Source organism: Rana temporaria, chromosome 5 (genome assembly GCF_905171775.1).
Source record: "Rana temporaria chromosome 5, aRanTem1.1, whole genome shotgun sequence".
In the NCBI taxonomy this organism is placed as follows: Eukaryota; Metazoa; Chordata; class Amphibia; order Anura; family Ranidae; genus Rana; species Rana temporaria.
The window spans coordinates 13,667,981-13,691,563 of record NC_053493.1 but is presented as its reverse complement, the minus strand read 5'-3'; the positions used below and the strand labels follow the sequence as shown (position 1 = coordinate 13,691,563).

At 40.6% G+C, this 23,583-nt stretch overlaps 1 protein-coding gene across 1 annotated transcript in view; it reads left to right on the top strand.

Annotated features, from left to right (window-relative positions):
- The window catches only part of OBSCN (obscurin, cytoskeletal calmodulin and titin-interacting RhoGEF), a 640,872-nt gene that overhangs the window by 63,073 nt on the left and 554,216 nt on the right, over positions 1 to 23,583 (top strand). The window contains exons 5-6 of the mRNA XM_040354276.1: positions 2,302 to 2,607; positions 18,901 to 19,167. Coding sequence (XP_040210210.1) covers positions 2,302 to 2,607; positions 18,901 to 19,167 — 573 coding nt within the window. The remainder of the gene's footprint in view (positions 1 to 2,301; positions 2,608 to 18,900; positions 19,168 to 23,583) is intronic.

Below are 23,583 nucleotides of genomic sequence, written 5' to 3'. Positions count from 1 at the left end.
GGTCCAGGCCGGCAGATAACGCCAAATGCATGCCAACCGTTTAACACTCTGAAGCATTTGCAAATCTGTTGGGACGGTTTTGTGACGCACAATTGTTCTTCCCATTGCATTGCTTCTTGGGAGAATAAAAAAAAACACAATAGATAACACAATTGTTTGTTAAAATATAAAAAATGATGTTACGCCGAGTAAATAGATACCAAACATGCCACACTTTAAAATTGCGCACACCTGTGCAAAGGTGACAAACTATTTAAATTTTACTATCCATAGGCGACGCGTTAACCACTTGCCGAGCGCTTCCCGCACTTATACATCGGCAGGATGGCTCCTGTACGTTGCTTTGAAAAGCCTGCGGTGCGCATGTGGGACTCGATGTCCGCCGGTGTCCCGCGATCGTGTCACGGAGCGGAAGAACGGGGAGATCCCTATGTAAACAAGGCATTTCCCTGTTCTACCTAGTGACAGGACAGCGATCTACTGCTCCCTATCATCGTGAGCAGTGATTGCTGTCATGTCACTCGTAGCCCAGCCCCCTCACAGTTAGAATCACTCCCTAGGACACACTTAACCCCTTCCTCGCCTCCTAGTGTTTAACCCCCTTCCCTGCCAGTGTCATTTACACAGTAATCAGTGCATTTTTATAGCTCTGATTGCTGTATAAATACCAATGGTCCCAAAGTAGCGTCAAAAGTGTCCGATGTGTCCGCCATAATGTCGCAGTCCCAATAAAAATCGCTGATCACCGGCATTACTAATAAAACATTTTTTTATTTTTTTTATAAAAATGCCATAAATCTATCCCTACTATCTACTGTTTGCGTGCACGCGGGACCGACGTGTGCGTTCACCTTTGCGTGCGAGCGCGGGGGGTTTGAGAACTTTAACCACTTAAGGACCGCAATTTAACGACTAGGCAATTTTTTGCGATACGGCACTGCGTCGTTTTAACTGACAATTGCGCGGTCGTGCGACGTGGCTCCCAAACAAATTTGACCTCCTTTTTTTCCCACAAATAGAGATTTCTTTTGGTGGTATTTGATCACCTCTGCGGTTTTTATTTTTTTTGAGCTATAAACATAAAAAGAGCAACAATTTAGATTTTTTTTTTTTTACTTTCTGCTATAATACATCTCCAAAAAAATAATATATATATATATATATATATATATATATATATATATAAAATGTATTCATCAGTTTATGCCGATAATATATTCTACATATTATTGGTAAAAAAAAAAATCGCAATAGGCATATATTGATTGGTTTGCTCAAAATTATCGCGTCTACAAACTATGGGATAGATTTAGGGACTTTTTTTTATTGTTTCTACTGGTAATGGCGTCAATCTGCGATTTTTAGTGGGACTGCGACATTGCGGCGGACAAATTTGACCCCAAATGACACTTTTTGGGGACCAGTGACATTATTATATTAATCAGTGCTATTATCCACGTAAGACCCGGACCAATATGCAGGTTAAGGCCCTTGCCCTTTTTTGCAATTCGGCACTGCGTCGCTTTACCTGACAATTGCGCGGTCGTGCGACGTGGCTCCCAAACAAAATTGACGTCCCTTTTTCCCACAAATACAGCTTTCTTTTGGTGGTATTTGATCACCTCTGCGGTTTTTATTTTTTGCGCTATAAACAAAAAAAGAGCGACAATTTTAAAAAAAAAGTTATATTTTTTACTTTTTGCTAAAAATATATATATATAAAAAAAATTATTTTTCCTCAGTTTAGGCCGATACGTATTCTTCTACATATTTTTGGTAAAAAAAAATCGCAATAAGCGTTTATCGATTGGTTTGCACAAAAGTTATAGCGTCTACAAAATAGGGGATAGTTTTTGGGCATTTTTATTATTATTATTTTTTTACTAGTAATGGCCGCGATCAGCGATTTTTATCATGATATGCGATATTACGGCTGGCACATCGGACACTTTTGACACTATTTTGGGACCATTGTCATTTTTACAGAGATCAGTGCTATAAAAATGCACTGATTACTGTGTAAATTACACTGGCAGTGAAGGGGTTAAACACTAGGGGGCGAGGAAGGGGTTAAGTGTGTCCTAGGGAGTGATTCTAACTGTGGGGGGGGGTGGGCTACAAGTGACACGACAGTGATCACTTATCCCGATGAGAGGGAGCAGGCAATCAGTGTCCTGTCACTAAGCAGAACAGGGAAATGCCTTGTTTGCAACTCCCCGTTCTGCCTCTCCGTGACACGATCGGCTGCTTATCAGGTCTATGCATACTTTAACCTACGTCACTTTTCTTTTTTCTCTACAGTTTTAAGGAAACCGCCTTCCAACGCCCCAATTAACCCCTCGGTGACGGAGAAAACCGACACGTCCCTTAAATTAGTCTGGTCCCCTCCCCCGATGGATCGCCCGGTGCCCATCGATGGCTACATCGTAGAACGCAAGAAGCTCGGAGCCATGACCTGGGTCAGGTGCCATCAATCGGCCAACGTGCCCGTCCCGGAGTTCACAGTCAGCCACGTGCCGGACGAAGGGAGCTATCAGTTTCGGGTCAGTGCCGTCAACAGCTATGGACAGAGCCCGTACCTGGAGTTCCCGGGAACGCTGTACCTAGGTGGGTGTTTATGAATGGTGGGTGTGGCTGTTACTCTGCTCTTCCCGTCACAGAACACTGGAAGGGGAGGGGGGAAACTGTATTTTCAGAAAAAGTCATTTGAATGTATGCAAAAATATGCCACAAATTAAAATGTGGAATCAGGAATGTAAAGAGATAAAATGGTGGGGAACATCTATAAGGATTTTGGTGTGGATGTTCTCAGTCCCCGGGATAAAAAGCTTCTGAAAACGTTTTTATATTAAAGAATATGTCATCCAAGTGCCACACTGTCAATGACAGATTACTGTACCAGCCCTGACTTCCAGTACCATGTGATCGCTGTGACCAATCACAGCAGATCGCATGACAGTTGTACACAATGGATGGCTTCCATTCATGCCATTCACTATGTACAATTGTGTTGCTAGTAATAATTTTTTTTCAATTTAAAAAAAAATCATTTTTTATAAATTTTTGTTTTTTCTTAAGATTTTTTTGACTGGTGACAGTGGGCCAGATTCACAGAGCAGATACGACGGCGTATCTCCTGATACGCCGTCGTATCTGTTGTTCTATCTATGCGACTGATTCATAGAATCAGTTACGCATAGATAGCCATAAGATCCGACAGGTGTAATTGTTTTACACTGTCGGATCTTAAGATGCAATACCGCGGCCGCCGCTCGGGGGAGTTCGCGCCATAAACCAGCGTCGGGTATGCAAATTAGGAGTTACGGCGATTCCCGACGGTTTTTCGCGTTCGCTACGTCGCCGCTAGTCTAGTTTCCCGTCGCAAAGTTAGTTGTTTTTTTTGGTGCCCTAACTTTACACAGCAATCGTATTGCTGTATAAAGTATGGCCGTCGTTCCCGCGTCGAAATTTAAAAAATAACGTCGTTTGCGTAAGCCGTCCGGGAATACGGAATTACGCTACGCGCGTTGCCGTTCGAAAAAATGACGTCACTTCGCGCAAAGCACGGCGGGAGTTCGGAAACGGAGCATGCGCAGTAGGTCCGGCGCGGGAGCGCTCCTAATTTAAATGGCCGGAGGCCGCCGGCGTAGGTTTTCATCGCAAGTGCTTGGTGAATCAGGCATTTGCGATGAAAAATTGCGGCGGTGTAACGTATCTACGATACACCTCCGCTGCCCTACGTGAATCTGGCCCCTTATGTAAAAAAAAAAAAAAAGTAATAATTTTGTTTCAATAAAAAAAGAAAATAATTTTTTATTATATATATATATATATATTTTTTTAAACACACTGTGACCCAAGCAATGCAGTGTTACCATACCATTGTACTACTCTGGGGAAGCGATTTTTTTTTTATACATTATGATTGCTTATACTAGTTAATTTCACTGTTATAGGCAACTATTTTTACTGAAAGAAATTGATTCATTCAGTGTGTATTGTTGTGATTTAGACATATGCAATTTATTTCATTCTTCTTTATTTGTTTTTTAACGAATTTCGACAAATTAGTTCATTCGAAAATATCCTACAACATATATTGTAGGATATATTTATATGTTGTATTATGAAATTTGTTACAATAAAGGAAATAATGTGATTAAAAAAAAAATGGTGAAATATCCAAATTAACGAAAATCTTAATGATCAATTGCGATCATAACGAATGACCCGAAAACCGGGAAGAAAAAAACAAATGAAACTAGAAACAAAAACAGTGTACAGTGATCACATGGTACAGACAGGGCCCATCCGTGGCCAGTTACAGCTAATCACAATGGACATGTGCATTTGTTTCCGTTTCATTTAAAAAAAAATCAGTTTTTCGAGTCATTCGTTTTGATCGCAATTCATAAATTTCTAAATTCAAACATTTGTAAATTCGTAAATTCAAATTTCAAAATCGAAAAATAAGAAACAAATTCCCAAAATTCGAAAGAATACCTAACTAACTAATAATAACTTACTATTAAATTATAGGTTTCGGAATTTCCATTCAAATTTGGCTGTTATTGAACTTAATGAATACAAATTTATATGAAGTTACGAATTATCCAAATAATTTAAAAAAATGGAACGTAACAAATTAATAATAAATAATAATAATAAATAATTTTTAATATTGTTATTTATTATTAATAATTTGTTCCATTCTATTTGTTTAGATGCAGCATTTGTTATTTCGTATAATTCATAACTTGGGATGAATTTGTATTCATTACGTTCGTTATCAGACAAATTTGAAAGGAAATTCCAATTCCTATAATTTAATAGTTACTAATAGTTAAGTCATTGTTAGTTAGTTATTATTTCTGATTTTTGCATTTTTGTGTTTTTTGAATTTCAAATTTAAGAATTTTAGACTATTCTAATTTGCGAAAATTCGGGAAAATTAGTTCAACGGATTTTCGTTAATTCGGATATTTCCGAATGAACTAATTTGTCGAAATTCATTAAAAAACGAATTCTGAATGAAACTGATTGCACATGTCTAAATCACAACAATACACACAGGGGCAGATCCACGTAGCACGGAGCATCTTCCCGCCGGGTGTAGCGTATCTAAGATACACTACGCCGCCGTAACTTATTTATTTTTTTCAAATCCACAAAGAATGCGCGCCGTAAGTTACGGCGGCGTAGTGTATCTTTGGCGGCGTAAGGGCGCGCAATTCAAAACGATGTGATGGGGGCGTGTTTTATGTAAATACTATATATATATACTCGCCAGCACACCAGGAATCATAACGTCCAAAGATTTAATGCATATCTATTATGTCAAAAAGAGCAACGTTTCGAGGCCACGCAGGACCTCTTCGTCAGGCAAAAAGATACAAATACAATAAAGCAAACAAATATATAAGAAGCTGTCACCAATGAAAATCTTTGAAAAATAAAACCCACCCACCCCAAACACCTCCTCCCTCTACCCACCCATCCAATCAGGAGTCTACATTAGGTATGTTATGCAAGCACCTATTAGTGATCAGTTAATCACAAACAGGCATGAGCAAAGAGTCACATGGGGTACATACCCCCAGCTGTGTTCACGATCAAAACAGTGATCGCATAGCTGCTCAGTTGTACATTGCCAGAAAAAATGTATAATGTGACAGCGCGACTTGTAAAACAAGCCGCTGTGATATGGTTCAATGGGAGGTACTAGAGAGGAAGCGTGCTATATTCACCCAGGATAAGATAATAAGTGAAGAAAAGAAGAAACTTTTTATAAAAAAAGGTAAAATGACTAATAATAAGCACCAATACAGAACCATACACCTACATAGATAGACAAAAAAGAAGAAAAAAAGGAGAAAAAGAATAAAGAAAAAAAAAAAAAAAAAAAAAAAGTAAAATTAAACAATAATAAACAACTAGAAAAAATGTAAGAAATAAAGAATATAAATAAAAATAAAAATAGATGTAAATTAACATAAATAAACATAAATAGAAAAAAATAAAAATAAATATAAATAAATATAAATAAAAATAAATATAAAAAATGAAAATAAATATAAAAAATAAAAATAAATAAATAAAAATAAAAATAAAAATAAAAATAAATAAATGCAAATAAAAATAAAAATAAAAATACAAAAATACAAATAAAAATAAAGATAAATAAAAATAAATATAAAACAAAAATAAAACAAAAATAAAACAAAACAAGGCAGAAATCAAAAAACAAAACAAAGTGAAATTACTGAAACAGAAGAAAAGAAAAAGCAAAAGAAAATACCAAAAAACAAAAAGGTAAGAAAGCACCAGGGTGAACAGACTGTTAAAAAAGTGTAAGATATGACATGTAGACACAATACAGAGGGCTAACGGTCCGGGTGAGAACACCAACAGACAAATGGTCACTCAAAAACGAGCCATATCGATGTACATCCTATATCAAACCTGCCTAAAGGTCTAAGTTGATAGGGTCATCGTCCATACATAGTCAAATGTAAAAATGTCTACAATGTCAACCATGAAAAAAGAAAACAAAATACAGTTAAAAGAAGCCCACGGGGGCTTGAAAAAAACCGATGGTATAAAAAATACCATATGGGATGTCATTTCTAATATACAATGGCAAGATGAGATCAGAGAATAACTTTAAATAAATACGATGGCGCAAGAATAATATGCGATTGAAGAAGAACACTAGATAGATAAGCCCAATCAAAGGCCATAAGGCATTGCATAGGGGAGCTTAATGGAAGTCACAGCGATCAATCAGCGATCATCTATAAAGCACGTCAGTGACAAATTCGCGTTCAACCCACCAGGTTGCACTGTCCCTAATGTGTGTATCCAATAGGCCTCACGGCAAAGTAGTGCTCGATTCCGATCACCACCCCTATAGGGTGCTTTAACGTGTTCAATAACCATACCCCGGAGTTCGTGGATCTGATGTTTGACTGTCATGAAATGTAAAGCCACAGGTTTGTTGAAGTCTACCTGTTCCCCCTTGGCGGTCTTAGTTAGGGCTACCCTAATGTCGCTCCTATGTTTTTGGAAACGCTTCTTAAATGGGCCTATAGTCTTTCCAACATATACCAATGTACAGGGACATTTTAGAATATAGACACAGAAGTCGGTGTTGCAGTTTAAATATTCGCGTATAGGATAGCGACCTCCCATATGTGGATGTGAAAAATATTCACCACAAATAAGGGAGTTGCATATATTACAGTTATAGCATCTAAAACATCCGGTTTTGAGGGATATCTTAGTTGCCGTCTTCGCGTACTTGTGTCGTGGGTCAGCCTGTACTAGATGGTCTCGTAGCGTTTTTCCGCGTTTGTACGCCATCATTGGTTTGGTCTTGATTGTAGGACTCAAAGATCTATCTGACTGCAATATTTTCAAATTGCGTTCCGTGGCGCATTTGATTGTGCCTGACTCTTGGTTGTACGTGTGAACTAGCATAGGGCACGAACTAGCCCTAGAGCTTTTGCTACTACCAGTTAATGCCTTATCTAGAGCTTGATCCAGAATTGGTCTGGGATAACCACGTTCGAGAAATTTCTGGTACATGATATCAAGTTCTTTCTTTTTATCTTGCTCATCTGAGCAGATCCGTAAGACCCGTACAAACTGTGAGATCGGCAAATTGTGGCGTAAATGCGTTGGATGTGCACTCTGAAAGTGTAGCAGAGTGTTTCTATCGGTGGGCTTTGTATATAGGGATGTGGTCATACTACCACCAGTGATGGTGATAAGTACATCGAGGAATGGAATACATTCACCCGAAATCTCTGGGTTGAACACGATCCCTGGGAAAATGCTGTTAATATACTCCACAAATTTCACAAAGTCCGTCTCACTCCCCATCCATATAAAAAAGATGTCGTCTATATATCTCATCCATTTTTTTATATATTGATGAAACAAAGGAGATGGATAGATATACACCTCTTCCAGATAGCCTACAAACAGGTTAGCAAAAGAGGGAGCTGCGGAGCTCCCCATAGCTGTCCCTCTAATCTGTGTATACATCGTTCCTTCAAATCTGAAATGATTGTTCACCAAAATAAATTCAAGACATTCAATAACAAAAGCCCTTGGTAACTCAAGGGAACCTCGTTTAGACAAGAAATGATCAACAGCCTGAAGACCAGCCTCATTGGGTATGCAGGTGTATAGTGAGGAAATGTCCATTGTGGCAAGCTTCCAACCGTCATCACATGTGGAGGAGGGACCAAGTTTGTCAAGGAAATCACCCGTATCACGGATGTATGCTGGTAAATCCTTGACTACCGGTTGTAGATAATAGTCTACAACCTGGGCCAATGGCTGGGTGACAGAACCAGTGCCAGAAACTATAGGCCGAAATTTAAGGGGCGTGATGCCCTTATGGATCTTAGGCAGTCCATATATAACAGGTGTACGAGGAAATTCGTTGTACAAAAAATCAGCAACCTCGTCTGTCAACCAGCCATTGGTCCGACCGATACCGATCAGTCTCGCCAAACCATTCTTGGTACTCAATAGGGGATCACTCCCCAATAATAAATAACTAGACGTGTCAGCCAACATGGAAAGCATTCCCTCCCTGTAATCACTATAGTCCATGATAACCACCCCCCCGCCTTTATCGGCGGGCTTAATTATGATGTTTCTGTCATTCTTGAGGGATTTCAATGCTGAAAAGTCCATAGGTCCCAAATTGGTCTGTGCGTTTTTGGAGGCTTTATGAACGACATCATGTTTGATCGTTCTGATGTAGCTTTCGATCGAATGAAATTGTCCTGGAGGAATAAACTTACTTTTTAGTCTAAATGGAGACGGTACTTTAGATAATGACATAGGTTGATTGTGAAAGAATTGTTTAATTTTCAAGGTACGTTCAAACTTGAACATCTCTACTTCAAAGTCAAATAAATTTAATCTGTTAGCGGGGCAAAATGACAGACCCTTGGACAACAATTTGGATTCACCCTCAGTGATTGGTCTTGAAGAGAGGTTAATCACCGGGCACGCCCGGTTCTCCGTCTCGTATTCATGCGAGGTAAGGGGGGGACCGGATTTCTTGACGCCCCTCCTGGATCTGCGTTTCCGCCGGCAACCGGAAAAAGGTTTCCGTTACTGGCGTTTCCCGTGTGTTTGTTGCCTGCAGTGGTTCCGGCCTCACTGTCGCTCGATGGATTCTCGGTGGGTCGGTCACTCTCAGATGTTGGTGGTTGGCCAAATTTGCGTGTGCCACCACCACGTGTGCGGAGTCGCCTCCTAGCACGAGTGACACCTGATATCCAAGGGTAAACCCGTCCCTCCTGATAGTCTTGATTAACCAATCTCAACTTGTCACGTTTAGCCTGTTTCTGTTTGTCAGAATATGCTAAAATTTCATTGTCAATGGTCTGCAGTGCATTTGTTTGTGTATCATCATCAAGAGTAGTAATTTCAAACGATGATAATTCCCTGTTGACTTGGCACAGTTGCACCTTTACTTCCTCTATCACAATCAACATGTAATTAAGTGAGTTCTGCGTGGAAACCTCACACCACTTTTCACAAAACTCACGTTTGTGGCGTCCAATCGTGGGTTGGTTCCTGATACGAAAACCTCTTGGAATTTTCTTAGTCCTATAATACTCAGAGAGAGTCTGTCCATGTAATTCAAGATCCACACGTTTTCTCTTCAATCGTTTAATCTCGCGATGTATGTCGGTAACAGTATCGCTCCCAAACGCTCTGCTTTCACTAGCAGGAAACAAGATGGCGTCAATCTCCTCTTGATTGTAGATACAACCTGGAGCTCTGTTGAACTGGGAAGCTGTTGTCTCATCAAATGCCATTGATATTCGAATGATACACCCCAATCAGATTCAATTGGTGACACCGTGTCCCAACATGCAAGGGCACGGAAATGAATAAACCCAATCAATGGGCGGCATCCGGGGGTGCAAAAAGGAAACCCAAATAAGTAATCTCAAAAATATTCCGATTGCACACCTTCCGGCAAAATGGCCAAGTAGTAAAAGGGTGCTGAAACGATCACCGGCTGGGAACCGGAAAGCAAATCATATATATATATACTCGCCAGCACACCAGGAATCATAACGTCCAAAGATTTAATGCATATCTATTATGTCAAAAAGAGCAACGTTTCGAGGCCACGCAGGACCTCTTCGTCAGGCAAAAAGATACAAATACAATAAAGCAAACAAATATATAAGAAGCTGTCACCAATGAAAATCTTTGAAAAATAAAACCCACCCACCCCAAACACCTCCTCCCTCTACCCACCCATCCAATCAGGAGTCTACATTAGGTATGTTATGCAAGCACCTATTAGTGATCAGTTAATCACAAACAGGCATGAGCAAAGAGTCACATGGGGTACATACCCCCAGCTGTGTTCACGATCAAAACAGTGATCGCATAGCTGCTCAGTTGTACATTGCCAGAAAAAATGTATAATGTGACAGCGCGACTTGTAAAACAAGCCGCTGTGATATGGTTCAATGGGAGGTACTAGAGAGGAAGCGTGCTATATTCACCCAGGATAAGATAATAAGTGAAGAAAAGAAGAAACTTTTTATAAAAAAAGGTAAAATGACTAATAATAAGCACCAATACAGAACCATACACCTACATAGATAGACAAAAAAGAAGAAAAAAAGGAGAAAAAGAAAAAAAAAAAAAAAAAAAAAAAAAAAAAAGTAAAATAAAACAATAATAAACAACTAGAAAAAATGTAAGAAATAAAGAATATAAATAAAAATAAAAATAGATGTAAATTAACATAAATAAACATAAATAGAAAAAAATAAAAATAAATATAAATAAATATAAATAAAAATAAAGATACATAAATAAATATAAAAAATAAAGATACATAAATAAATATAAAAATACAAAAATAAAAATAAAGATACATAAATAAATATAAAGATACATTAAATAAAGATACATAAATAAATATAAAAATAAAGATAAATAAAAATAAATATAAAACAAAAATAAAACAAAAATAAAACAAAACAAGGCAGAAATCAAAAAACAAAACAAAGTGAAATTACTGAAACAGAAGAAAAGAAAAAGCAAAAGAAAATACCAAAAAACAAAAAGGTAAGAAAGCACCAGGGTGAACAGACTGTTAAAAAAGTGTAAGATATGACATGTAGACACAATACAGAGGGCTAACGGTCCGGGTGAGAACACCAACAGACAAATGGTCACTCAAAAACGAGCCATATCGATGTACATCCTATATCAAACCTGCCTAAAGGTCTAAGTTGATAGGGTCATCGTCCATACATAGTCAAATGTAAAAATGTCTACAATGTCAACCATGAAAAAAGAAAACAAAATACAGTTAAAAGAAGCCCACGGGGGCTTGAAAAAAACCGATGGTATAAAAAATACCATATGGGATGTCATTTCTAATATACAATGGCAAGATGAGATCAGAGAATAACTTTAAATAAATACGATGGCGCAAGAATAATATGCGATTGAAGAAGAACACTAGATAGATAAGCCCAATCAAAGGCCATAAGGCATTGCATAGGGGAGCTTAATGGAAGTCACAGCGATCAATCAGCGATCATCTATAAAGCACGTCAGTGACAAATTCGCGTTCAACCCACCAGGTTGCACTGTCCCTAATGTGTGTATCCAATAGGCCTCACGGCAAAGTAGTGCTCGATTCCGATCACCACCCCTATAGGGTGCTTTAACGTGTTCAATAACCATACCCCGGAGTTCGTGGATCTGATGTTTGACTGTCATGAAATGTAAAGCCACAGGTTTGTTGAAGTCTACCTGTTCCCCCTTGGCGGTCTTAGTTAGGGCTACCCTAATGTCGCTCCTATGTTTTTGGAAACGCTTCTTAAATGGGCCTATAGTCTTTCCAACATATACCAATGTACAGGGACATTTTAGAATATAGACACAGAAGTCGGTGTTGCAGTTTAAATATTCGCGTATAGGATAGCGACCTCCCATATGTGGATGTGAAAAATATTCACCACAAATAAGGGAGTTGCATATATTACAGTTATAGCATCTAAAACATCCGGTTTTGAGGGATATCTTAGTTGCCGTCTTCGCGTACTTGTGTCGTGGGTCAGCCTGTACTAGATGGTCTCGTAGCGTTTTTCCGCGTTTGTACGCCATCATTGGTTTGGTCTTGATTGTAGGACTCAAAGATCTATCTGACTGCAATATTTTCAAATTGCGTTCCGTGGCGCATTTGATTGTGCCTGACTCTTGGTTGTACGTGTGAACTAGCATAGGGCACGAACTAGCCCTAGAGCTTTTGCTACTACCAGTTAATGCCTTATCTAGAGCTTGATCCAGAATTGGTCTGGGATAACCACGTTCGAGAAATTTCTGGTACATGATATCAAGTTCTTTCTTTTTATCTTGCTCATCTGAGCAGATCCGTAAGACCCGTACAAACTGTGAGATCGGCAAATTGTGGCGTAAATGCGTTGGATGTGCACTCTGAAAGTGTAGCAGAGTGTTTCTATCGGTGGGCTTTGTATATAGGGATGTGGTCATACTACCACCAGTGATGGTGATAAGTACATCGAGGAATGGAATACATTCACCCGAAATCTCTGGGTTGAACACGATCCCTGGGAAAATGCTGTTAATATACTCCACAAATTTCACAAAGTCCGTCTCACTCCCCATCCATATAAAAAAGATGTCGTCTATATATCTCATCCATTTTTTTACATATTGATGAAACAAAGGAGATGGATAGATATACACCTCTTCCAGATAGCCTACAAACAGGTTAGCAAAAGAGGGAGCTGCGGAGCTCCCCATAGCTGTCCCTCTAATCTGTGTATACATCGTTCCTTCAAATCTGAAATGATTGTTCACCAAAATAAATTCAAGACATTCAATAACAAAAGCCCTTGGTAACTCAAGGGAACCTCGTTTAGACAAGAAATGATCAACAGCCTGAAGACCAGCCTCATTGGGTATGCAGGTGTATAGTGAGGAAATGTCCATTGTGGCAAGCTTCCAACCGTCATCACATGTGGAGGAGGGACCAAGTTTGTCAAGGAAATCACCCGTATCACGGATGTATGCTGGTAAATCCTTGACTACCGGTTGTAGATAATAGTCTACAACCTGGGCCAATGGCTGGGTGACAGAACCAGTGCCAGAAACTATAGGCCGAAATTTAAGGGGCGTGATGCCCTTATGGATCTTAGGCAGTCCATATATAACAGGTGTACGAGGAAATTCGTTGTACAAAAAATCAGCAACCTCGTCTGTCAACCAGCCATTGGTCCGACCGATACCGATCAGTCTCGCCAAACCATTCTTGGTACTCAATAGGGGATCACTCCCCAATAATAAATAACTAGACGTGTCAGCCAACATGGAAAGCATTCCCTCCCTGTAATCACTATAGTCCATGATAACCACCCCCCCGCCTTTATCGGCGGGCTTAATTATGATGTTTCTGTCATTCTTGAGGGATTTCAATGCTGAAAAGTCCATAGGTCCCAAATTGGTCTGTGCGTTTTTGGAGGCTTTATGAACGACATCATGTTTGATCGTTCTGATGTAGCTTTCGATCGAATGAAATTGTCCTGGAGGAATAAACTTACTTTTTAGTCTAAATGGAGACGGTACTTTAGATAATGACATAGGTTGATTGTGAAAGAATTGTTTAATTTTCAAGGTACGTTCAAACTTGAACATCTCTACTTCAAAGTCAAATAAATTTAATCTGTTAGCGGGGCAAAATGACAGACCCTTGGACAACAATTTGGATTCACCCTCAGTGATTGGTCTTGAAGAGAGGTTAATCACCGGGCACGCCCGGTTCTCCGTCTCGTATTCATGCGAGGTAAGGGGGGGACCGGATTTCTTGACGCCCCTCCTGGATCTGCGTTTCCGCCGGCAACCGGAAAAAGGTTTCCGTTACTGGCGTTTCCCGTGTGTTTGTTGCCTGCAGTGGTTCCGGCCTCACTGTCGCTCGATGGATTCTCGGTGGGTCGGTCACTCTCAGATGTTGGTGGTTGGCCAAATTTGCGTGTGCCACCACCACGTGTGCGGAGTCGCCTCCTAGCACGAGTGACACCTGATATCCAAGGGTAAACCCGTCCCTCCTGATAGTCTTGATTAACCAATCTCAACTTGTCACGTTTAGCCTGTTTCTGTTTGTCAGAATATGCTAAAATTTCATTGTCAATGGTCTGCAGTGCATTTGTTTGTGTATCATCATCAAGAGTAGTAATTTCAAACGATGATAATTCCCTGTTGACTTGGCACAGTTGCACCTTTACTTCCTCTATCACAATCAACATGTAATTAAGTGAGTTCTGCGTGGAAACCTCACACCACTTTTCACAAAACTCACGTTTGTGGCGTCCAATCGTGGGTTGGTTCCTGATACGAAAACCTCTTGGAATTTTCTTAGTCCTATAATACTCAGAGAGAGTCTGTCCATGTAATTCAAGATCCACACGTTTTCTCTTCAATCGTTTAATCTCGCGATGTATGTCGGTAACAGTATCGCTCCCAAACGCTCTGCTTTCACTAGCAGGAAACAAGATGGCGTCAATCTCCTCTTGATTGTAGATACAACCTGGAGCTCTGTTGAACTGGGAAGCTGTTGTCTCATCAAATGCCATTGATATTCGAATGATACACCCCAATCAGATTCAATTGGTGACACCGTGTCCCAACATGCAAGGGCACGGAAATGAATAAACCCAATCAATGGGCGGCATCCGGGGGTGCAAAAAGGAAACCCAAATAAGTAATCTCAAAAATATTCCGATTGCACACCTTCCGGCAAAATGGCCAAGTAGTAAAAGGGTGCTGAAACGATCACCGGCTGGGAACCGGAAAGCAAATCATATATATATATACTCGCCAGCACACCAGGAATCATAACGTCCAAAGATTTAATGCATATCTATTATGTCAAAAAGAGCAACGTTTCGAGGCCACGCAGGACCTCTTCGTCAGGCAAAAAGATACAAATACAATAAAGCAAACAAATATATAAGAAGCTGTCACCAATGAAAATCTTTGAAAAATAAAACCCACCCACCCCAAACACCTCCTCCCTCTACCCACCCATCCAATCAGGAGTCTACATTAGGTATGTTATGCAAGCACCTATTAGTGATCAGTTAATCACAAACAGGCATGAGCAAAGAGTCACATGGGGTACATACCCCCAGCTGTGTTCACGATCAAAACAGTGATCGCATAGCTGCTCAGTTGTACATTGCCAGAAAAAATGTATAATGTGACAGCGCGACTTGTAAAACAAGCCGCTGTGATATGGTTCAATGGGAGGTACTAGAGAGGAAGCGTGCTATATTCACCCAGGATAAGATAATAAGTGAAGAAAAGAAGAAACTTTTTATAAAAAAAGGTAAAATGACTAATAATAAGCACCAATACAGAACCATACACCTACATAGATAGACAAAAAAGAAGAAAAAAAGGAGAAAAAGAATAAAGAAAAAAAAAAAAAAAAAAAAAAAAGTAAAATTAAACAATAATAAACAACTAGAAAAAATGTAAGAAATAAAGAATATAAATAAAAATAAAAATAGATGTAAATTAACATAAATAAACATAAATAGAAAAAAATAAAAATAAATATAAATAAATATAAATAAAAATAAATATAAAAAATGAAAATAAATATAAAAAATAAAAATAAATAAATAAAAATAAAAATAAAAATAAAAATAAATAAATGCAAATAAAAATAAAAATAAAAATACAAAAATACAAATAAAAATAAAGATAAATAAAAATAAATATAAAACAAAAATAAAACAAAAATAAAACAAAACAAGGCAGAAATCAAAAAACAAAACAAAGTGAAATTACTGAAACAGAAGAAAAGAAAAAGCAAAAGAAAATACCAAAAAACAAAAAGGTAAGAAAGCACCAGGGTGAACAGACTGTTAAAAAAGTGTAAGATATGACATGTAGACACAATACAGAGGGCTAACGGTCCGGGTGAGAACACCAACAGACAAATGGTCACTCAAAAACGAGCCATATCGATGTACATCCTATATCAAACCTGCCTAAAGGTCTAAGTTGATAGGGTCATCGTCCATACATAGTCAAATGTAAAAATGTCTACAATGTCAACCATGAAAAAAGAAAACAAAATACAGTTAAAAGAAGCCCACGGGGGCTTGAAAAAAACCGATGGTATAAAAAATACCATATGGGATGTCATTTCTAATATACAATGGCAAGATGAGATCAGAGAATAACTTTAAATAAATACGATGGCGCAAGAATAATATGCGATTGAAGAAGAACACTAGATAGATAAGCCCAATCAAAGGCCATAAGGCATTGCATAGGGGAGCTTAATGGAAGTCACAGCGATCAATCAGCGATCATCTATAAAGCACGTCAGTGACAAATTCGCGTTCAACCCACCAGGTTGCACTGTCCCTAATGTGTGTATCCAATAGGCCTCACGGCAAAGTAGTGCTCGATTCCGATCACCACCCCTATAGGGTGCTTTAACGTGTTCAATAACCATACCCCGGAGTTCGTGGATCTGATGTTTGACTGTCATGAAATGTAAAGCCACAGGTTTGTTGAAGTCTACCTGTTCCCCCTTGGCGGTCTTAGTTAGGGCTACCCTAATGTCGCTCCTATGTTTTTGGAAACGCTTCTTAAATGGGCCTATAGTCTTTCCAACATATACCAATGTACAGGGACATTTTAGAATATAGACACAGAAGTCGGTGTTGCAGTTTAAATATTCGCGTATAGGATAGCGACCTCCCATATGTGGATGTGAAAAATATTCACCACAAATAAGGGAGTTGCATATATTACAGTTATAGCATCTAAAACATCCGGTTTTGAGGGATATCTTAGTTGCCGTCTTCGCGTACTTGTGTCGTGGGTCAGCCTGTACTAGATGGTCTCGTAGCGTTTTTCCGCGTTTGTACGCCATCATTGGTTTGGTCTTGATTGTAGGACTCAAAGATCTATCTGACTGCAATATTTTCAAATTGCGTTCCGTGGCGCATTTGATTGTGCCTGACTCTTGGTTGTACGTGACCCGACGTAAACAACGTTTTTTTTAACGACGCATGCGTCGTCCGTGGGGGTATCCCAGTGCGCATGCTCGAAATTAAACCGGAACAAGCCAATGCTTACGACGGTGACGTCATTCTATGCAAATCCCTATTCGCGAACGACTTACGCAAACAACGTAAAAAATTCAAAATTGTACGCGGGAAGGACGGCCATATTTAACATTGAGTACGCCTCAGTATAGCAGCTTTAACTATACGCCGGAAAAAGCCGAACGCAAACGACGGAAAAAAAAGCGACGGGCCGACGTACGTTCGTGGATCGCCGTCAATAGCTCATTTGCATACTCGACGCGAATTACGACGGGAACGCCACCTAGCGGCCGCCGAAAAATTGCATCTTAGATCCGATGGCGTACGAAGACGTACGCCTGTCGGATCTAGCCGAGATGCCATCGTATCTTGTTTTGAGGATTCAAAACAAAGATACGACGCGGGAATTTTGAAATTACGCCGGCGTATCAATAGATACGTCGGCGTAATTTCTTTGTGGATCTACCCCAAAGTATTCACATGGTACGGACAGGGCCCATCCGTACCATGTGGTTAGCTGTGGCCAATTACAGCTAATCACAATAGACATGTGCACTGCCAAATTTTTTTTGTTTTTGTTTCTAGTTTCATTTGTTTTTTTCTTCCAGGTTTTCGGGTCATTCGTTATGATGGCAATTGATCGTTAGGATTTTTGTTAATTTGGATATTTCCCAATTTTTTTTTTAATCAAATGTTTTCCTTTATTGTAACAAATTTCATCATACAACATATAAATATATGTTGTAGGATAATTTCCAACAAACTAATTTGTCGAAATTCGTTAAAACACAAATTCAGAATGAAATAAATTGCACATGTCTAAATCACAACAATACACACTGAATGAATCAATTTCTTTCAGTAAAAATAGTTGCCGATAACAGTGAAATTAACTAGTATAAGCAATCATAATGTATAAAAAAAAAAATCGCTTCCCCAGAGTAGTACAATGGTATGGTAACACTGCATTGCTTGGGTCACAGTGTGTTAAAAAAAAAAAAAAAAAACATAAAAAAAGAAAAAAATATAAAAAAAAAACGATTTTTTTTTTTTTTTTTTTTTACATACTTTCACCAGTCAAAAAAATCAAAATAAAAAGAAAAAAATGTAATACAAAATGATTTTTTTTTTAATTGAAAAGAAATTATTACTTTTTTTTTTTTACATTGGCTGATTGGCTACATTTACTGATCACGGCATGCCAATTATATGATTACATTGTACTGTACTGGTGATGGTATTTTAAAATAAATTTATAATTTTTTTTAATTGAAAAAAGAAAACATTTAAATTGTTTTTTTATTTCTTAATTTTTCAAAAAATTGTGACAAAAATTTGCAACATTGAAAAACTCGCCAACCCTCTTACTCGATACTTTGGACTGTCTACTTTCCTAAAAGGGTAATTTGGGGGGTATTTGTACTGTGCCTTCTTTGTTAGAAGGCTTGTACTTCACAACTGGACAGCCCTCCCCTGAAGAAGCCCGACTTTAGGGGCGAAACGTGTTGGAAAATCCATCATACAGTGCTGTCTTGATACCACTGAGATTTACTGTATCTGCCAACTGTTTTATTTTTAAAACATTTTTTATTTTGCTTGTCAAAATAAAAAATAAATTACTTTTAAATAATATATTTGATATCATTTTTGCACCTAAAAAATACCAATATCCTCCTTGTCTATCTTGTATAAGGTGGTCCCAGGCTCCCAGAATTTATAATACTTGTATGACTGTTTTTTCTAGAACCCATCCCAGCCATAAGGCTTCCTCTGAGACCCGTTGAGGTCGCAGTGGGTGCAGAAGCAACGTTCTCCATTGACCTCACCACCGTATCTTCTGGCATTTGGACGGTCAACGGCCGTGTCGTTGAAAACGGTGAGCAGTATCTGGTGAAGCGGATAAAGAACACCCACATGCTGGTCATCAAGACTGTCGACCCACTGTTTGACCAAGCCGAAGTGAAATTCACCTGTAAAGGCATCGAGAACAGCACCAAACTCCGAGTGAAAGGTAGATGATACTGATGACTGTCTTCAGCGGAACATAAATGTTACATGCCAATTGCACAATCTCCTTTAGATCTACCAACAGACATAGGTGTGCGCAGCCTTTTGCATTAGGGTGTTGCACCCCAAAGTTTAAACACACAAACACATATTATAAATACAGTGGAACCTTGGATTACGAGCATAATACGTTCCAGGAGAATTCTCGTAATCCAAAGCACTCGCATATCAAAGCGAGTTTACCCATAGAAATCAATGGAAATAAAAATAATTTGTTCCGCATTGACTTCTATGGCATGCAATACCACATGTGGCCAGAGGTGGGGGGCGCCGGAGAGACTCGGAAGGGCCCAGGGACAGCTCGGCTGACCTCAGAAACCCTCGGAAAGGCTCGGAAACACCAGAGAACAGAGAATTTCCTAACGGCTCCGAACGTCTCTGCTCGGCTCCGGCGCCCCTGCACCTTAGGCCAAATGCAGTACTGCATGCCCCATTAGCTTGAATTCTGCTCAGTCAGAATTTTGTTCAAAAAGTTGCTCGTCTTTCAAAATGCTCGTTAACCGCGTTACTCGTAAACCGAGGTTCCACTGTAAATGTAAACAAACATTTTAAAATGTATTGAAACATGGCCAAATATCAGTTGAGCAGTAGACGGTATCAGTAGGGCAGTGGGCGGGGTCAGTTGTTTTTTTTAACTTTTATTATTATTTCTTAAAATTTTTAAAATTATTTTTTTAAACTATTTTTTTTATTTTGTTTACAATTTTTAGGAGCCCTGATGAATCCCATTGTCCCTTTCTCTGCAGCCTCAGCTGTACAGTTTACTATGCTTCAGTTATGAAGGGACACAGGAGTGATCAGTACCGATCACTCACTGTATTTATTCAGAACATGAAGGGGCTGGTAAATGACATATTTACATGTCACATGCAGCCCAGCAGGTCAGGAAAGGGAGGGGACGAGCAAGTGCCCCCCTCCTGGACCACATCAGACCATGTGTCCTAAACATGGGGAGGGGTGCTGTGGCTCTGCCCCCCCCCTCCCTCAAAGCACCTTGGGCCAGATTCAGGTACAATAGCGCCGGTGTAACGTAAGCCGTTTACGTTACACCGCCGCAAGTTTTCAGTTTAAGTGCCCGATCCACAAAGCACTTACCTGGAAACTTGCGGCGGTGTATCGTAAATACGTCCGGCGCAAGGCGGTCCAAATCGAATGGGGGGGTAACATTTAAATTAGGCGCGCTCCCGCACCGGACCTACTGCGCATGCTCCGTTTCGTAACTCCTGCCGTGCTTTGCGCGAAGAGACGTCATTTTTTCGAACGGCGACGCGCGTAGCGTACTTCCGTATTCCCGGACGTGTTACGCAAACGACGTGAAATTTAAAATTTCGACGCGGGAACGACGGCCATACTTTAAACAGCAATACGTTTGCTGACTAAAGTTAAGGCACCCAAAACGACGACTAACTTTGCGACAGGAAACTAGACTAGCGGCGACGTAGCGAACGCGAAAAACCGTCGTGGATCGCCGTAACTCCTAATTTGCATACCCAACGCTGGTTTACGACGCAAACTCCCCCCAGCGGCGGCCGCGGTACTGCATCCTAAGATCCGACAGTGTAAAACAATTACACCTGTCGGATCTCGGGGATATCTATGCGTAACTGATTCTATGAAACAGCCGCATAGATACTCTGAGAGATACGACGGAGTATCTCCGCTGTGAATCTGGGCCCTTGTCTCCATATTGATAAAGCCTCCTTCCCAAAACTATGGCCCCTGGCAGGGGGCTTATTCAGAATCTGGAAGCCCCCTTTAACAAGGGGGCCCCCAGATCCCGACCTCCCCTCTATGTAAATGAGAATACCTACCCTAGGGTTGCCACCTTTTCTGCAAGCTAAACCTGAACACTTTAGCCGCTAATTTAAAATTGTATTTTTTAGTAGTAAACATTATAGGACTATAAAAGATCTGGGACACCTTTGAGTGCCACAAGGAGAGTAGTAATGCAGCGCTCATATTGCGTCACGGTGAACAGTGGGTGTGGCCAACTTGCTCTTGCTGACATCATCGCCCCACCCTTCAGTGATGTGGAACCTGCCCCCAGACAGCCACCCACAGCTCCCGGACAGCCACGGATTTGTGTGTGACTATCGTAGTTACTTGGGAAAACAACAGCCCGGCCTGAATAATGTGTCCATGTTTCAGGCAGACTGAAACCCGGACACATGATTTAAGACCTGGACTGTGCGGGTGAATCCTGGACAGGTGGCACCCCTAGCCTACCCATGCGGCAAAAAAGACACACCACGCCATTTTGTTTCCCACAATTTTTCTTTTTATTGCCAGCAATTCTTGTTTGTGCATTCAGCTGTCAGCGGGGAACCCCACTGACGGCTGATGACTCATCGCTTGTTAAGGTAGCGACGGCCGGCTTCCTCGCTCGCTCCTAACCCCTTCCCGCCCGGCCTATAGCAGATTGATGGCCGGGAGGTGGTTTTGTTATCCTGCTGGACGTCATATGACGTCCAGCAGGATAACATGCAGGTGCGCGCCCACAGGGGCGCGCAGCGCGGTGATCACATGATCAGCTGTGACCAATCACAGCTGATCATCGTGTGAACCATGAAGTGCCGGTAAACGGCATTCCTCGATTCGCGATGACAGGGAATGCCGATCGGCGTCTCTCCCTGTCAGAGGGGGGTTTTGATTATTAGCGCAGCCCCATCAGATGTGCCAATCAACTGCCAATTGTGCCCCAATAATAAAGTCTGCCAGTGCCCACCACAGTGCCAATCAGTGCCCACCACAGTGCCAATCAGTGCCCCAATAATAAAGTCTGCCAGTGCCCACCACAGTGCCAAACAGTGCCCATTACAGTGCCAATCGGTGCCCAGCAGTAACACCTGTCAGTACCTCATCATCTGTGCTGCCCATCAGTGCCACCTGTCAGTGCCAATCAGTACTGCCTATCAGTGCCAATCAGTGCCACCTTTCCGTGACCATCACAGCCGCCTGTCAGTGCCCTTTAGTGCCATATATCAGTGCCCATCAGTGCCACCTATTAGTGCCCATCATTGCTGCCATCAGTGCCCATTAGTGCTGCATATCAGTGCCCATCAATTCTACATATCAGTGCCTCCTCATCAGTGCCCATTAGTGCCAACTTATCAGTACCAACTCATCAGTGCCCTTCAGTACCACCTATCAGTGCCCATCAGTGCTGCATATCAGTGCCACCTATCAGTGCCCATCAATTCTACATATCAGTGCCTCCTCATCAGTGCCCATTTGTTCCACCTTATCAGTGCCAACTTATCAGTGCCCGTCAGTGACGGGGAAAACAACATTTTATGACAGAAACAAAGAAAATTGTCATTCAAAGTGTGACAGCGTTGAAAGCTGGAAATTGTCCTGGGCAGGAAGGGGTGAAAGTGCCCGGTTATGAAGTGGTTAACAACCAGCTATACACACGCATGTTCAAAGATACAAAATACACCGCAAAACGCGCTTGAAGACCGCATCAGCTGCAACCGCATAGATATGAACCTGTTGGGTAAATGAGGCCTGATGGGGTAAATGTGGGTGGATCTCATGACCATCGTTCCAAGGCAAAAAATAAACAAAAAATGGCGAAAGTCAACCGAATTGAAACATTTGAAGCTGCATTTTTGCTTGGCTTAACCTCCACCAAGGGCTTTTCCCTGAGACTGAATTTAGAAAGTATGTCATTTGGTCCTAAAGAAGGCAAGCATGTGTCTTCTATCAGGAATGGCAGCGGATTATAATCACATTCCATTAATGTGAGTCAGATGCTTGTCCCCGGGACCGGCCAATGATCAGCTGGGCGCAGGGCTGCCGTTGTCCTTTATTTAAATGCTCAAATATATATCAAAGGCAGAGCGTTGAGTGGGGAGGGGACACATCACAGGACAGGAAAGGTTGGGCATGACGGGTATGTGACATCAGACCCCCCACCCGAGGAATGTCCTCTAACTGCCAATCTGGCCAACAACTCTGCAGCTGTTTAGAGGACGCATTGACATATTGTCATCTGTCAGGCCCGCTGTTAAAGGGGAATTTAGCTTACGCCATCGTTTTTATTAATACAAGTTCGCAAGAATGACCGTTATTGTAATGTGCTGTTGTGGCGGTAAAAGGTTGATACCCCTAAAATGCTTCCCCAGTCTGTCTGGTTTCTAGCTGGAGTTCTACTTTAAGCCACTTAAGGCTTTTTGTTGGGGAAATCCAATAATGAGATCTTTCAATGTCAGTAACACTAGGGGAGCAAAACCTTTCAGCAGAGTATTTCAGGAGAGGAAAGATGGCTAGAGGAAGGAGCAGAGTCCTCCAGCAGTGAAGTGTCAGGAATCGGCAGCAGGGATGGCCAGATCTGTGTAGCTACACAATGAAACTGAGA